The sequence below is a fragment of the Lemur catta genome, chromosome 18 (assembly GCF_020740605.2).
Source record: "Lemur catta isolate mLemCat1 chromosome 18, mLemCat1.pri, whole genome shotgun sequence".
NCBI lineage: Eukaryota > Metazoa > Chordata > Mammalia > Primates > Lemuridae > Lemur > Lemur catta.
Window position 1 is genome coordinate 45,520,948 of NC_059145.1, and position 16,804 is coordinate 45,537,751.

Sequence of the window (16,804 nt, forward strand, 5' to 3'; positions counted from 1 at the left end):
AGATAGCTCCAAGCTAGAGACCTGTGTTTCAAACTGCCTATTGTTTATTTCTGCTTAACTACTCCACAAGAGCCTAAAAATCAAAATATTCCAAACTAATCTCATCATCCTTCCCTCACCTTCCTGTTCCTTCTCCAGGCTTCCCTCATCCCGCTGACACGCACCAGTTTGCATTTAACCAACCAAGTTCGTCATCTGTGATAACTCCTTCCTCTGCATCTTCTCGGCTCTGGATTACTGAGACAACCTCCTAACCATTTCCCTGGTCTCCAGTCTAGCCCCCTTCGAGCCTTCCTTCCACACTGCAGCCAGGATGATTTAAGATGCAAATCTGGTTATGACACTGTTTGCTTTTTAAAACCCTTCAGAAATATCTGGCTCTTTCAGATATTGTCCCTAAACCTTTCAGATTTGAGAACATATACCTAGAAGCACATGCCGGGGGGCGGTGGGGGAGGGGGGGAGATTTGAGAACAGCTGTTCCTCAAAGAAGTCCTTTCTGACTTCCTAGATGATGGTCTCCTGGCCCCCCATGCTTACTCCTGTAATAGTGCACTGCTGACATTGCCTTTTTACTGTCTTTCTTCCCAGTAGACTCTAAGCTCATGCTATAGTTTGAATGTCCCCTCCAAAACGCATGGATATTAAGAGGTGGAGCCTCTAAGAGGTGATTAGGCCATGAGGGTTCTGTTCCCATGAATGAATGCCATTATCAAGGGAATGGGTTATTGTGGGAGTTCCTGATAAAAATGATGAATTTGGCCCCATCCTTTCTCTGTCTCTCAAGTGCTCACTTGTCATTCCACCTTCTACCATAGGATGACTCAGCATGAAGGCCCTTACCAGATGCTAGTGCCATGCTCTTGGACTTCCCAGACCCCAGAACCATAAGCCAAATAAACTTCTATTGTTTATAAGTTACCCAGTCTGTGGTATTATGTCATAACAGCAAAAAATGAAGACAGTTCCTTTAGGAGAACTCCTTCAGTAGGTACACCACAAATATTTGTTGAATGAATGAGCTTATTTCACCTCTCTTAGCCTGCTTCATATGAAAATAGGAATATTGTGAAAAGTAAATGAGGTATGTGTGTCTGCAGGAGCAGAGAATTCACAAATTCTTATTCTTGTCCCTTCATTTTCCAACAGTGCTTAGTCCAGAGTAAGAGAAAGTAAGGGTACTGCTGGACCATTCTAAATGTCTACCAATAGAGGCCAAATGAACATTCATAATGAACACCTGAACATTCATATTGTGATTATGAAGACAAAAATAATTAGGTACATTAACAGGGGTTGTGATGGTTAATTTCATGTGTCAACTTGACTGGGCTAAGGAACGCTCAGACAGTTGGTAAAACATTTCTGGGAGTCTCTGAGACTGTTCCTGAAAGAGATAAGCATTTGAACAGGTAAACTAAGTAAAGATCACCCTCACCAATGCAGGTGGTTATCATCCAATTCGTTGAGAGTCTGAACAGAATAAAAAGGTGGAGGTAGTGTGAATTTGCTTGAGCCGGGACATCCACCTTCTCCTGCCCTCAGACAATGGTGCTCGTTTCTTGAGCCTTTGGACTCAGATCAGGACTTACACCATTGACACCACCAGTTCTCAGGCCTTTGAACTCAAACTGAATCACCCCATTAGCTTTCCCACTTCTCTACTCTGCAGACTTGCAGATTGTGGGATTTCTGGGCCTTCATAATCTCATGAGCCAATTCATCCATTTATCCCATTGGTTGAGAACCCTAACATAGGGACTTGACAAGATCTCCAGAATGTATTAAGAAAAATACAGCAATTTGCAGAATATGTAGAGCATAACATTTGCTTAAAATAAGCAAACCATGAAACTATTTTTATGTACATACACATTTTAACGTGTCTGCAAGATGTACACAATGGTTTCCTTTACACAGAGTACTGAAATTGGAAGTGCAAATAATCAAAGGGTCCTTCACTTTCAACCATCTCATTATAATGTATATGTATTCATAATTTCATCCAGATTTTTAAAAAATCAGCTAACTAGTAGAATGAGGTAACCTTTAATTTAGCTACTAAAGGATAAATAGTATTTGACCCAACAACTGAGAGGGAAGTAAGTAACATGAATTAGCGGATATGCCAACTACCTGAATATCAGAGGCTACTGAAGTAAAGGCTAGTACAGGTTCCCTGAAAACCAATCTAACTTCCTAATTTTGTCTATAGAGCCAGTTTAACTCAACACAATTCAACCCAAATTACTGAATACTTAATGTGTGGGAAGAACTGTGTCAGAGGTTGAAGATATAGACCCCACTTTCACAAGCATCCCATTTGACTCATGTGATCCTTGCCACAATATAAGGCAGGTATTAGGGCCCTTATTTTTCAGATGAGGCTCATGTAAGGTATTAATACAATTATTTGGGGCTGAATGACAGGATTTAAACGTAGCTATGACTTTGAAATCAGTATTCTTTCCCTATGCCACCCTCCCTCTCTAATGAGTCTAACTAGAGAAGTGTGCAGTTTTCTATAATCAAAGTGGACTTTTATATACCTGGATATTTTAATAATTTTCCAATCTCCTTCCTCATCCTCCAACCCAATCCAGGCTATGCTGCTACACTGATCTTCATGATTACTCCCTTGCTCAAAAATCTATCATATGGCCCGACCTTATTAATTTTACTTTCTACTCCTTTTCAGGCATCTCATGCCTCAATACTTTCCTAAAAGCCCCTTAGACTGGAATTGAATTTCCAATTTCCATTGTTCCATATTGCACTATGTTCTAGGTGCAGCTTGAATGCTGCTTCTAACCTGAAGCTTTCTCATCCTCTGAGCACCTCACAGACTGGAGCCAAAGGACCCTCAAAACCACTGGCAATCTGACATAAGTGCTCTCCCCTTTACTCCACAAGCAATTACAAACCTCTATGTCTGCAAACCTACCTTCCCTCATCCCTTCTTCTCAGTGTTACGACTTTGCTAACTCCAGAGAAATTCAGAGATCAAGGTGAAAATCCTCAATTACTGACAGCAAACCTAGAGATTATCTAAACCCACCTTTTCTTACTTTGTATCCTCATGCAAAGGACATCCTTCCTCTAAAGCTAATCCTTACTCCTCTTCCCTAGACTCCATCCCATTTTGCTTTTCCAAGGACCAAACTTCCCTCCTTCAATTAGCCCCTTTCCCAGAAACAAACATACTCAAGTCACCAGCTTTATAAAAACAAAACATCCAAACCCCATGTAACGTTTCCCCATTGCCCTCTTCCCCTCACCTTGACAATCTCAAGCAAAATTCTTTTCCTGGCTCCCATGTCCCCACCCACCCCCAATTTCCCACCTCCCACCACTCCTTCCCAATCTTTCCCTCTATTCATCTCTTCTTGCTCACTGTACCCCTGGGCAATCAGTGACCACCTGTATATCCAGGAATCCTAAATCTGTCCTGAAACCTCTCCTTCTTGTGTCTGTAATTATCACAGCTCTTACTACGAACCAGTCACTGGGCTATACATTATGACTTATTACTCTGAAGCATATCACATAAATGAAGAAACTAGATTTTTGGGATAACGTGCCTGAATTACATAGCTTTAAGGAGGTAGAGCCAGGATCAGAGTATAGCTTGTCAGCACCCTTGCATATCTAGTCTGCATGGCATCTAACTCACCTCCCCTGGATAAACACACACCCTACCTCATGTTCTCCAACAACTAAAGCCAGAGGTACAAGCCAGAAATCGGTAGCACTTTACTTTTACTTTCTCTCCAGCCTAATGTATGACCAAGACCAACTAAATGGCATCATCACTACCACTTCCTTATACTGCCAGACTTCATAGCACCAACCCCAGCCTTCCCAGACTTGATCCCGTAAGATTCAATCCAACAGTTGAGTGATCTGAGGTTATCACTCCATTAAAAAACCATCAGTGGCTTCCTATGCTTCCACATAAGATCTAACCACTAACTTGCTTCCTCACTGTGGCCCCTATAGCCAGTTCTCCACATCAGCAGGTTTATTTCCTATCTCATAACTATCCTTCCCCTTCCTTACACCACCTTCCTGAGGTCTTCAGCTGTAGTACAGGTAATCCCAAATTATCTACATTTTCCCTATCATAGAAGCTATTACATCATTATTACTTACCTATCAATATCAAACAAATATCGCGTCCTTTACCTCAGTAGAGGTTGGAAGCTACCTTGTTTAGAAAATGAACTTCATTTTAAATGTATCACTAATTTCCAAGATGAAGTACAACCTTATAGTATTTAAGTCCATTCAGGATCCTTCACTGTCCAAAATTACTAAAATCTTGTAGAGACAGAGAATCAGAAACCTCACCTACCACACAGAGGTCAAGTGAAGTGCTTCAGACCAAAAATATTTTGGATTTTGGAATATTTGCATATACATAAAATCCCTGGGGATGGGACCTAAAACTAAGCATGAAATTTGTTTTATATATACAAAACCTGAAGTTAACTATTTTTTTCCTTGGAGACACTGAATAAATGTTGTGTGTCTGCATTTTGTGTTCAACCTGCCATGAGGTCAGATGTGGAATGTTCCACTTGTGGCATCATGTTGGTGCTTAGTTTCAGATTTTGGATCATCTCGGACTAGAGATGCTCAACTTGCGAATTTACATACTTGTCTTGTTCTCATAAACTATACAGTTTATGAGAAAATATCCTAGACTCCATCAAGAGGCTGGAAACTATACCTTTATGGGGTTTATAGTTTTTTTTTTTTTTAAAACTCTAGAATTTTACCTATGGGGGGAAAATGTCACTTGGTATTCTAAACATAATGATTCCACATAAAAAAACTCACCAGTTACAACTTTGTGATGGCCTTGTACTATATCTCCAAGTCTGGACAGAGTCAGATTAAGGAATGGATTCTCTAATGATGCTAACAATCCTATCAGTCTGCCCCCTAACCCCAGCCTCAGCAAGAGGCTTTCAATTCACAAACTTAAATAGATCTGTCAACATGTCAAAAAGAACCTTTATTACTGTTATAATAGCCTCTTTATGCTTTCTTGCCAGATGCCTTTGGAGCAGGTGCTTTCTGGGCTGGAGCTTTTTGACCCTTCTGAGCTTTTGGAGGAGGTGCTGCCTTCTGGCCTGTGGCTTTCTGGGCAGGAACCTTCTGGGCTGGAGCCTTCTTGCCTGCAGTGGTCATCTTCTTGGCTGGAACTTTAGCAGCAGCTGCTGGAACCGCAGCAGCACCCTTAGCAGGCGCTTTTTTGGGAGAAGCTTTTAGGAGAGCTGCCTTCTGAAGCTTCTTAACCTCATTCTTGATTATTCTGTTCCTCTGAAAATTGTCAATAAGAAACCACTTATTGTACATACATACAAAAACTCTAAATTCTCCCTTTTCACATGAAGCACCCCAGAGACCAGCAGCTTAATATGAGATTTAGCTACTGCTCCCTTATCATCCTGAAGCTAAATTGCACAAGAATACGGATCTTAAAATTTACCATTTTCTTTGCCTTCATTACTTTAAAACGATCAAAGTCCGTCATCTTAGCTTTCTGTTAAAAAAAAAAAAATTAAAATTATCCCTTTTGTACTATACTGAACCCTCTAAAAAAGAAAAGCCCAAGATTCAAATGACCCCAAGTCATTACTCTTTCTCTGGCTTCAATCTTCTTAGCCCATCTTGTGGCTGCCCATTTTGTATTTATGTCTGCCTTCTGCCAAGCTTGTCGGACATACTTCTGGCGGGCACTAGAAAGAGCCAAAACCAAAGATTAAGGAATCAGCTTTGAAGACACACACAATCAAGGACAGCTTTTTATCCAAAGCACCCTTTCTGTTACACTTCTAGTTTTAACTGTCTACATAGCATACAACACCTGGTACACTAAGACTTTTACCTATTTGAATGGTATTCACTAAGCCAGGATAGATTATTAATTACAAGCATAATTTTAATCAAAACTGCAATCCAGTCCATTTTATGGATTCAGAAATCACCTCCAACCATATGTAATTCCACTTAGGATAGTGCATATGTAGAAAACCATCTCCTTTTCATAATTAACAAGGTAAGTTAATCCTTAGGCCTGTTTTTATCTTTTACAGTAATGATTTGTGGCCAAACATCCTTGGAAAAAAACAATAAAAAACTCTGCGTGCATCATTCAAGGATCTAAGACAGAAAATAACAGGAGTACCCAGAGAAAACCGTCACCAGAAAGTAAGTCACCTGAAATCCCTCTATACAATGAACTTTGAAAAACATCCTCAAGATTCATCCCTAATTGTGCCTCAAACAATGTGATAGTCATAACAGCACGGCATGGGCATGTTCACTCCAGGTTGTTCAAGTGTTAAGTTTTCAACAACCAGTACTTGAAAGTCTATCAGCATTATCGGAGGTGCACAGCATACTTTTTATCCTGCTGTTTATATGTATGTAAAATCAGTTTAGGGCTATCTTATCTGTAATGGCCATGTTATACTACACACTCCATTGCAACCAACTGTCATTGTAGATTGAGATAACTTTACAGCAACACATCATAGTGTTTTAATTTCCATATTAAAAAAGAATCACTACTCATTGCTCCAATTCCCTAAATGTAAGCTGAGAACAGAAGCTCTTAAGTTAAATACCTTATACCTGCCACACACTTAAAGGTCATTTAATAACAGCCAGAATCGAAAGACATAAGATTTAGTATATGTTTTAAAGCTAAAAGTTACTATGTTCAGCGAAGAACAGAATTCCTTATTTTTATTGTGTGAAAATACTAAAGAAAGGGGGACCACAAGAAAAGAGGATGGCAAGCCTGAATAAAGGCAAAGCCAGAAAATTACCAGGGTGGAGAAGTGACTATATGACATTTTAAAAATAAATGCCTGTTTACTTCTATAATGTAAATTCCTCTTCTGTAATGTTTATTACTTTCTCAATGTAACAAACATTTTTTTGAATTAAGACAACTTTTACTAGTATAAACAAAGCTGGGAGGAGTGATGATTGGTGAATAGTTACCTGTGTGGGAACTTGAGGATGAAGTCAGTGAGCTGCATGCATTTGAAAGGCATGGCCTGTCTTCTTACCTGAGTGCAAGGTCCATCAACCAAAGCCTATAGAACACAAGGATCAAGGATCTCAGCGAAAAAACATAACAGCAATTACAATGGACAGACATTCTGTATAATTACTAGTCTTTTCAAGGCTTTCAAGTCCACATTACTATTTAAAGGAATTCCTCAGAGAAAACAAAGATTTTGCCCTACTTTACAGCAATCTTATTTAAATTCTATCTGAATCATACAGCTTTGCTTTTATACCATTAAATGCTTCTTAAAAAATTATCAACTACTACCATGGAAATCAACCACATGTAATTAGCTGGGCAATTTTAGATCTTTAATCCTTACATTTCTAACACCTTTATGTTTGTTCATAAGCATTGTTAAAGTTCTTAATTTGCCGCTCTCAAATACTGACGCAAACGCAAAAGGGCTTTCTACGTGCCTGGATCTGTTCTAAACTCACTTCATCTATAGTAACTCATTTAAACCTCAAAACGTTTCAGCCCATCATTGGCTAAAAGCTGTGACTAATGTAAGTGGCTGATGTAATACCAAAAAACCAGTAATAGCTAACTTAAATCTGTGCTTGAAACCCCTAACCTACACTGCCTGTTTTCTCCATAGTAAAATACAGCTACCTCTCATAGCATTCTCATCTCCAGGGCCACTGGGAAAAGTATTACCGTCTATAGTGCTACCGTTCACTGCTATGGTTAGTAAAAAGATGGGACACTTTCACTCACCCTGTTCTGATCAATAACATCTACAATCGCGACCAGCTTTCCGGCATGAGGCCCAAAGGAGACGTAGGCCACTCGGCCAACCTCCACGAAGCGCCTGAACACCTAACGTGAGGAAAGAAAGAGACAGCCAGACTTGCTTAAAAATGCTCATCAGTTTACGTAACTTTCTGCAGCGTAAAGACAACGTGGCTAATTGCAGCGAAAAGGAGTGCTGCATGGGAACACGTCTGAACACCACGGGCCAACCTGGATGGACCAAATCTGCCAACCCGGCGGTGGCGAAAGCTCGGCTCCCGCCACCTCCAGGCCTATGGGGGCTGCACGCACCCGCCCCCCAGCCCCCCAGCTCCCACCCAGGCCAGGCCACTGACCGCCTCGGCCGTCCCGCTCCGGCGGCAGCGGCGCGCACGCGGGGCCCCCGGCGGGCCGAGCCTGCCTGGCCCCACACGCGCTCAGCGGCCGCCAGTCCGGAAGGGCCCGAACCCCGTACACAGCCTGCCCATGCACCCTCACCACGCGCTGCCCAGGACCCTCTGGGCGCCACTGCGGGCCTCAGCCCCCCGCCGAGGCGGAGGTTAACCGGCGTGGTAACCAAACCCGGAGCCCGCGACAGCAAGACTCACCATGGCGGCGGCGTTCGGCGAGAAGGAAGAAGGCCCGCCCAACAGTGCGCATGTGTAGACGATCGCCCCGCCCTTGCGTTAACGAGCCTGCGTCGTCGGCACTGATGATTGGCTGGTGCGTGCGTGCGTATGCGCACGCAGGCTGAGTGAGAGAACACGGCGGAGCCCGCCGGGGAAGGGTTGTCTTTGCGCAGACCTGTGCGGCGAGATTCGCTTTAGTGGTTGGGGCTGGGGAGTTGCCGGAAAGTCATCTCTTAGTAATTTAGGGTAAAGAAGAGCACAAGGCTATGCCTTTCATTCAAACTCTGTCCGCATCCCACTGGACTTCCTTTTAATCTCCTGATTTTTGTTTAAATGTGTTATTCCTGCCTTAGTACTAGGTTTGTTCGCTCCTCACGTTTTCTCCCTAAATAATCCCAGTAATTTTGTTAACCTTTAAAAACTCTTTAAAGTAATTAAAGAAACATTGCTAAAATAGTACAAATAATTCCCGTAAACCTTTCTAGATTCTCCAAAGGTTAACATTTTACGTTTGCGTTACCATGCTATCATTTTTATCTGAACCATTTGAGAGGAAATTACAGACATGATGTCCCTTTATCTCTACGTTCTTAAATGTGTGTTTCCTAACAACAGACATGTTCTTACATCATCAGTACACTTATCAAAATCAGGAAATTAATATTACTACAGTACTGTAATCAACAACCCTTATTCAAATGTTATTAATTGTCCTTCTTATGTCCCTTAGAGCTAATGGGAAAAGAAAATTTTTTTTGCCTGGTCCATGATCTAATGGAGGATTACAAGTTGGCATTTAGTTATCAGGTCTGTAGTTTTAGATTTAACTGTTAAATCTGTAACAGTTCCTAAGCCTTTCTGGGTCTTTTAGGATGCTGAGATTTTTTTAAAGTACAAGCTTGTTTTGTGTACTGTCCCAATATGGGTTTGTTGGAGTTTTCCACATGATTAAATTCAGATGATTAATTTTCGGTAGAAATGGTGTGTCCTTGGTGCATCACATCAGAAGACAAACGTAATGTTCATATTTATTATTTTTTATATTTTTTACTTTTTTGAGACAGAGCCTCGCTCTGTTGCCCAGGCTAGAGTGCCGTGGCATTAGCCTAGCTCACATCAACCTCAAACTCCTGGGCTCAAGCAATCCTCCTCAGCCTCCCCAGTAGCTAGGACAACAGGAGTGCACCACCATGCCCGGCCAATTTTTTCTATTTTTAGTAGAGACGGGGTCTCGCTCTTGCTCGGGCTGTTCTCGAACTCCTGAACTCAAGGGATCCTTCTGCCTCAGCCTCTCAGAGTGCTAGGATTACAGGCATGAGCCACCAAGCCCAGCATTTTTTTTTTTTTTTTGTCAAAGAGACAGGTCTGGCTATGTTGCCCAGACTGGAGTGCCCTGGCTATTCACAGGCCGGATCATAGCTCCAAAATCTCACTCCAAGAAACCGTCTTACCTTTTCTCTCCTGCCATTCTGCATCTCTCACTCCTACCTCGCTACAGCTACAGGTCCCACAGCTTTTCATGCAGTTGAGCCCTTTCCTTTCCTAGAATGTGCTTCTCACAAGCATCTCAAGACCCTTGCTAAGCAGCCCCAAGGAGTTTTCATTGTCTCCCAAGCTCCATTATAATGGTAAGATAACTTCCTCCAACCAAGGCTTGTTTGCCTCCGAAGGTCGCAGACATGCAAGAATGAACAAAGTAACTGTCAGAGGCCACAGACGTCAGAAATCAGATGACCAGACCCAGAAAGCACGGAGCTCTGCTAGGCCGGCTACGCGACTTCCGGAAGGCCCTGCCCGCCCCGGGATCACCGAGAGAAAGGGCAGGATGAGGGCGAGGCCGGGGATCGAGATGGCGCCCTGGGCCTGCTCTCTGCCCATTGGGGCTCTAGCTAAAGAGCCACGCCCCTCCCGTTACGCCCCCTCGGTTCTCCCAATCACCCAGAGGAAGGGCAACTCGACGATGACCCCAAGAATCAAGACGCCGCCCTGGACGCACTCTGGAGTTTCTTAGGCCTCTACTCTCGCCCCAGTCGTTCAACCACCAACAGAAAAGACTAGGAGCGGTCCGCACCCGTGACACACGTGGGGACCGGGAGGCACTCCGCCCACGATGGCAAGCAAGCCGTACCCCCCTTCGCCCCCAAAACTGCACCCTCCTTCTCTTGCCTGTGGCAAGGGATGGGTATGAGTGGCAGGGCGGGCGCCGAGCTTCGGGTTCCTGCCGTGGGGCGTAGGGCAGGGGAGGGCTGGGACTGGGCCCGGGGCCCACTTCCCCGCCGTGTCCTGGAGTCTCTGGGTGTCGCCGAGCTGAGTCAGCCTGAGCTGAGTAGATGTGTCTTGTTGTTTTCCTCAGTCACTGAAGATGGAGGCTTCGGTTTAGCAGACAAAATGTCCAAAGGGAAAGTAATCGGCCTGTTCAAGAAGTGAACGACAACAACAACAACAAGTGAACCGAACCCTGACTTAGGTTGTTGATCCTGTAACCTTCCTGAAATGTGAACCACCCCTAGTTATGACCAAATTGTATGACCAAATCATGCATGGTAGCCATGTACATGATCACCTGGCAGAGTGAACAGGTTCATGGATATTTAGGAGTGAAAAAAATGTAGGTTGTATCTGTTTTCAAAATTTGCCATCTTAGGAACCCTGAAGCTGAGCAAGACAGTGTCCACTCTGGGTAGCCTAAGACCACCGGGAACAAACCTGTAGTCAACAAAATTAGGTCTTTTGATCTATTGCAATCAGGGAGATTGTACACCAGAAACACCATGGGGCATTTAGCCAAAGGAAGGAAAAGATAAATTTATAGGATTTTTAAGAAGTGTGAAGTTTAGATGGAATTTAAATGAAACAGTTTTGATAGTCTCAAAAGAAAGCAGGACTGTCAAAAGGGGTCAACATCAGGCCTAGACTGCAAAGTGGATCCATGATCCTATTTGAAAACGTCCAGAAACCCCTTTTCTGAAACTTTACAGCTGGTTTGTAAATTGAAGCTGCTTCTCTATGTTAAAGTGGCTTAGATCCTCCAAACAGGAGTAAGATGTTTTTATTCTTACAGACAAAATGTCAAACAGCAAGTTTCTGAGTCTTTGATTTTAGAGAACAAAGTTTCTCAGTGAGTGAGAAAGCAGTAGTCACTCTAAGAGGGTTGTTATACTTTATAGATGTAGCACATCCCTGGTGGAAATATTTTTCTTGAGTCTGAGCAGCTGTCTTTATTTGTATTTGTTTATCCTGCCTATTGATTGAATAACTATGCAGATTTTTCTTTCCCAGACTGAGCTAATTTTTATTTACTCCCCAGGAGTACTGATGGTATAGCAGGAAGGTAATCCGAGGATTGCATCAATGGGGAAGTTCTAGATCTTTCCTGTTGCAAAGCAGGAGGTAAACTCACAAACCACCAGTGATGACACACTCTGGGATGAGAAAGATGTCCATAATGAGAAGAACGTTAGCCAATTAAATCACAGAAACCTGAGTGAGATGCAAATGAAGGTCATCTTAGCAACTCAGTGGTTGCCCACTTCCAACTTCCAGTTCCAGGAGAGGCTGATGGGCTCTAGAACAGGTCAGGACTTTGGGGATGCAGTGTTCAACTCCTCAGTAATAAAAGGTTATCCAATACTCCAAATGCCTGGATGAGTTTTTTCCTGGTCTGTGCTTTGTACTTAACAACCAAAGTGATAGTGTTGGTTTCTGTGCCTTTGAAAGATTGGTCCAGTGTCAAAAAAATACTTGAGAAACAACAAATCTAAGGATCATGGAAAGGTGATAGCAAAGATGGAGGTTTTTGTTGCCTTTGAGCATAAGAAGCTGTGGACAGAAGTCATATCCTAAAGAGATCATTAAAATCTCTATTACGTTTTATGTCTCTCACTCAAAAGACATGAAGTTATCTATGTTTTTGAGTCAGCTCTTTTTAATGATTACAGCCTCCCAGACTAATGACTTGTTATTTAACCATGATCCTGAGAACTTAGCTTTTTCTTTTCTTTCTTTTTTTTTTTTTTTTTTTGGTAAGCAGAGGAATTGTGTTTTTTACAGTATATGTTTTTGCATCAGTGGGCTGCGAGGCCAGGAGCCAGAGATCAGCAAGCAAAATCAAGATCTTTCACATTCTTCACAACATCAACAATAGGTTGGATAATTTATGAAAAAACTGGGTACCCAGGGTGGAGTCACTGGTGTATGCCACATGCCTAAAACAGTGCCTAGAGTAGAATAGGCCTTCCATAAATATTTTCTGAGTAAATGAATGAATAGCCAAAGTCTTGAAACATACTAAAGGTCCATCAAAAGAGATCTGCTTAAATAAACTAGCCTGCACAATAATTGAAAAGCAGCGGGCAAATCACCTACTACCTATACTGATAGAGAATGCTCTCCAGGATAGGAATGGAAAGTTCTGTGTGTGCTGGAGTCTTAACAGCACTAGAAATAGAACCTTGCTGCAAAGAGCTTTCTGAGAGACCTGCTAAGTAGGTGAAATGCTCCTGCATCACCATGGAAACACCTCTCCCCAAAGGAATGACATTACCACAAGGACAGATGCTGGGTAAGGCAGTGTAAACAAGGATGCAGAATGAGTGACAAGGGCGTTTGGGGAGGAGAGATGCAGACACAGTGCCATTTGGAAGGAATGAACATGTATTAATTCAGCAAATACTGAATGCCTTCTGTGTTCCAGAAACTTTGCAAGGTATTGAGGACATATCAGTGAACAAAATAGGCAAAAGTTCTACCCTCACGTAGCTTTCATTCTACTGGGTAGATACAGACAATAAACAAATATACAGTGTTGCATACGGTGGTAAGTGCCACCGAGAAAAAGCAGAAGGATAGGGAGTGCTAGGGTGCCATTGCTGTAGGAGAGAAGAGTGGTTATTTTAAATAGAGAGGTAAGGGAAGTCCTCAGGGAAAAGGTGACACTTGAATAGAGACCTTCAGGAGATGAGTGAGCAAACCATGTGGCCATCTGGGGGAAGAGAATTCCAAACAGAAAGAACAGCCAGTTCCCTCTCAGCATGTGTGAGGAAGAACAAGGAGACCAGTGAGGCTGGAATGGAGTGAGTGAGGGAGAGATAGTATGAGATGAGGGAGCCAGGGCATGTGGAAACTTGGAAGCTGCTGGAAAGACTTGCTTTTACTCTGAGAGAGTTGGGAGCCAATGGAGGTCTTCAGTGGAGCAATGACATGATCTGACATGTTTTTAAAGATCACACTGGCTGTTGGGTTAAGAATAGACTGTAGGAGGCAAGATTGCAGCTAGAGACAAGTTGGATGGGGGTTACATCTTGAGTTTTTATAAGGATTAAATGATTTAACATTCATTAAATGTAGTAGAAGTATGTAAAAAGGACAATGTTGGACCTGAAAACCTGAGTTTTGTACACCTCTGTACTAGCAGTGACACTGTCTCAGAGGTCACTGTTGTGCTAATAAAGCAAATTTTACCAAAACTTGGTACCAAGTTGTACCAAATATTTACCAAGGGAAGCAGTCTTAGAACTTCAGTTCCTCTTGGCATAGATCCTGGTTCAAAAATATTTTTATTATGAAGAATTTCAACATACACAAAAATAGAATAGTATAATACACTCCCATGTGCCCTTTACTGTTCCTCAGCAATTATCTACTCAGGGCCAATCTTGTTTCATTTCTACCCATCCACTAGTTCCTCTTCTGTTTCTTTTCTTTCTTTCTTTTTTTGAGACAGAGTCTTACTCTGTTGCCCTGAGTAGAGTGCTGTGGCATCAGCCTAGCTCACAGCAACCTCAAACTCCTGGGCTCAAGCAATCCTCCTGTGTCAGCCTCCCGAGAAGCTGGGACTACAGGCGTGTGCCATGACACCCAGCTAATTTTTTGTATTTTTAATAGAAACAGGGTAGCTGGGACTACAGGCATGCGCCACCATACCCGGCTAATTTTTTTTCTATATATTTTTAGTTGTCCAGCTAATTTCTTTCTAATTTTTAGTAGAGACGGCGTCTCACTCTTGCTCAGAGCTGGTCTCGAACTCCTGACCTCAAGCGATCCTCCCGCCTCGGCCTCTCAGAGTGCTAGGATTACAGGTGTGAGCCACTGTGCCTGGCCCAGTATGTATTCTTTTGGGTCTGGCTTCTTTAGTTCAACAGTATGTCTGTGAGAGTCATCCATGCTGTTCTAGGTATTAGCAGTTCAATCCTTTTTATTGCTGAGTAGTAGTATTCCACTGCATGAATATAGCACCATTTGTTTACTCATTCTCTTGTTGTTACATATTTGGGGTTTTCCAGTTTTGGGCTATAACAAATAAAGCTGCCATGAACTTTCTTGTACAAGTCTTTGTACAATGGATATAACTCCAACTTTGTTCTTTTTCAAAATTTTTTGGCTATTCTGAGCCCTTCGCATTTCCATATAAAGTTTAGAATCAACTTGTTAACTTCTATAAAAAAAAAGACAGCAGGGATTTTCATTGTACGGAGTCTATAGAGCAATGTGGGGAATTTCCTAGGTTAGGATCTCTGTTAGACAGACTCTTAAGACAAATAATTACATGCATAAGGTTTACTGGGAAAAGCTTGTAGAATTATATCTCTACTGAATGGAGTGAGGGACACAGAATTGAGTATAAGGAGAATGTATGCAAAGGGGTCTTGGAAAAAAATCCACAGTACCATTATATCATCTAAACAAAAATTAACTGGAATACTTGATATCATCAAATGTTCAGATTTCAAATTATCCCCTTATTTTATAATAATAAAAATGTATTTAAACTGACTTTTTTTCAGAATCTTTAATTAGAAAAAAAAAATGGCTTGACCTGGGAAGAATTTTCTCCATGGCTCCAGCAGAGGGCCTTCAAGACTCATGTGCTTCAAGAGGAAAGAGGTTTGTCTCATTTTTGTTACACTCTCAGTCATGTAGCTTAGTGCTTGGCACATACTAGCCTTTCGGTGAAAGTATGATGAGTGAATGAATGAATAAGTAAATGGGCAAAATAAATACTTTCTAAAACTTGTATTTATTGGCCACACTGTATGCTAGGCATTAGCTAAGTGCTCTATTTTCTCTTTTCTTAACTATCCCATGAGGTAGGTATTATGCCTATTTTATATATGAGGAAATCAAGGCTCAAAGAGATTGAAAGATGTTATGAAGTTCATAAGGGTAGGAAATAGTAAATCCTTGAGTTAACCCAGATCTGTAACTTTATTTTTAAAGTGTCATATAGGACATACAGAAAATGTATTAAAGGTTGAAGAAGAAAACATCTGTAACCACTACCTAGTTATAGAACAACATGGCCATTGTTGTTATGGAATGAATGTTTGTGTCTCCTGAAATTCATATGTCAAAGCCCCAACCTCCAATGCGGTATTTAGAAGTAAGGCCTCAGGGAGATAATTAGGGTTAAATGAGGCCATGAGAGTGGGGCCCTCATGATGGGATTAATGCCCTTGCTAAAAGAGACACCAGAAAGCTCTCTCTCTCTTTCTCTTTCTCTCTTTCTCTCTCTTTCCCTGAGAGCTCAGGGAAAAGGCCATGTGAGGACACAATGAGAAGGCAGCCCTCTGCAAAGCCAGGAAGAGGGCCCTCACTAGGAGCTGAATTAGCTGGTGCCTTGATCTTGGACTTCTCAGCCTCCAGAACGGTGAAAAGATTAATGTTCTGTTGTTTAAGCCACTCAATTTATGGTGTTTTGTTATGGCAGTCGAAGCAGATTAAGACACCAATTTCTCCCTTTCTAAACACAACCTCCATCTTCCCCTAAATATAAGAGTAATAATTTCCTTGCTTTTCTTTAGAGTTTACCTTCTATGTTTAGTTTTGCCTGTTTTTGAACTTTATATCAATGGAATTATACTACATATTTTTTTGTGACTTGCTTTTCACCCTCAACATTACGTTTGTAAGATCCATTTATACTGAGCATATATTTGTAGTTATTTTATTTTCATTGATGTATGGTATTTTCTAGTACAGATATATCACTATTCACCCATTTCATGGGATGGGCATCTTGATTGCTGCTAAAAACATTCTTAGATGTGTGTCCTGGTATGCCTAAGAACACATCTCTAAGTCATACCCCTTGTACTGGAATTTCTGGGTCATTTGGCATGTATATTTTCAATTTTATAGACAATACCACAATTTTCCAGAGTGGTCGCATTAATTTACATTCCTACCAGCAGTGTATGAGAGTTCCAGTTGTTCCACATCCCCACTAACACTTGGTATTGTCAGAACTTTTAATTTTTGCCAAACTATAGCCATATACTGTTATTTCATTGTAGTTTTAATTTGCATCACCTCAATCTATTAATGAGACTGAGCACCTTTTCATATGTTTATT

The 16,804-nt window shown here is 41.7% G+C and overlaps 1 protein-coding gene across 1 annotated transcript; it reads right to left on the reverse strand.

Annotated features, from left to right (window-relative positions):
• Positions 1-4,999: 4,999 nt before the first annotated feature.
• RPL14 (ribosomal protein L14) lies at positions 5,000-8,511 on the reverse strand. The gene is made up of 6 exons (XM_045530750.1): positions 8,434-8,511; positions 7,811-7,912; positions 7,021-7,115; positions 5,648-5,747; positions 5,498-5,551; positions 5,000-5,328 (listed from the first exon to the last, which is right to left on the reverse strand). The coding sequence occupies exons 1-6, from the start codon at positions 8,434-8,436 to the stop codon at positions 5,044-5,046; spliced, it is 639 nt and encodes a 212-aa protein (XP_045386706.1). The 5' UTR covers positions 8,437-8,511; the 3' UTR covers positions 5,000-5,043.
• Positions 8,512-16,804: the final 8,293 nt, after the last annotated feature.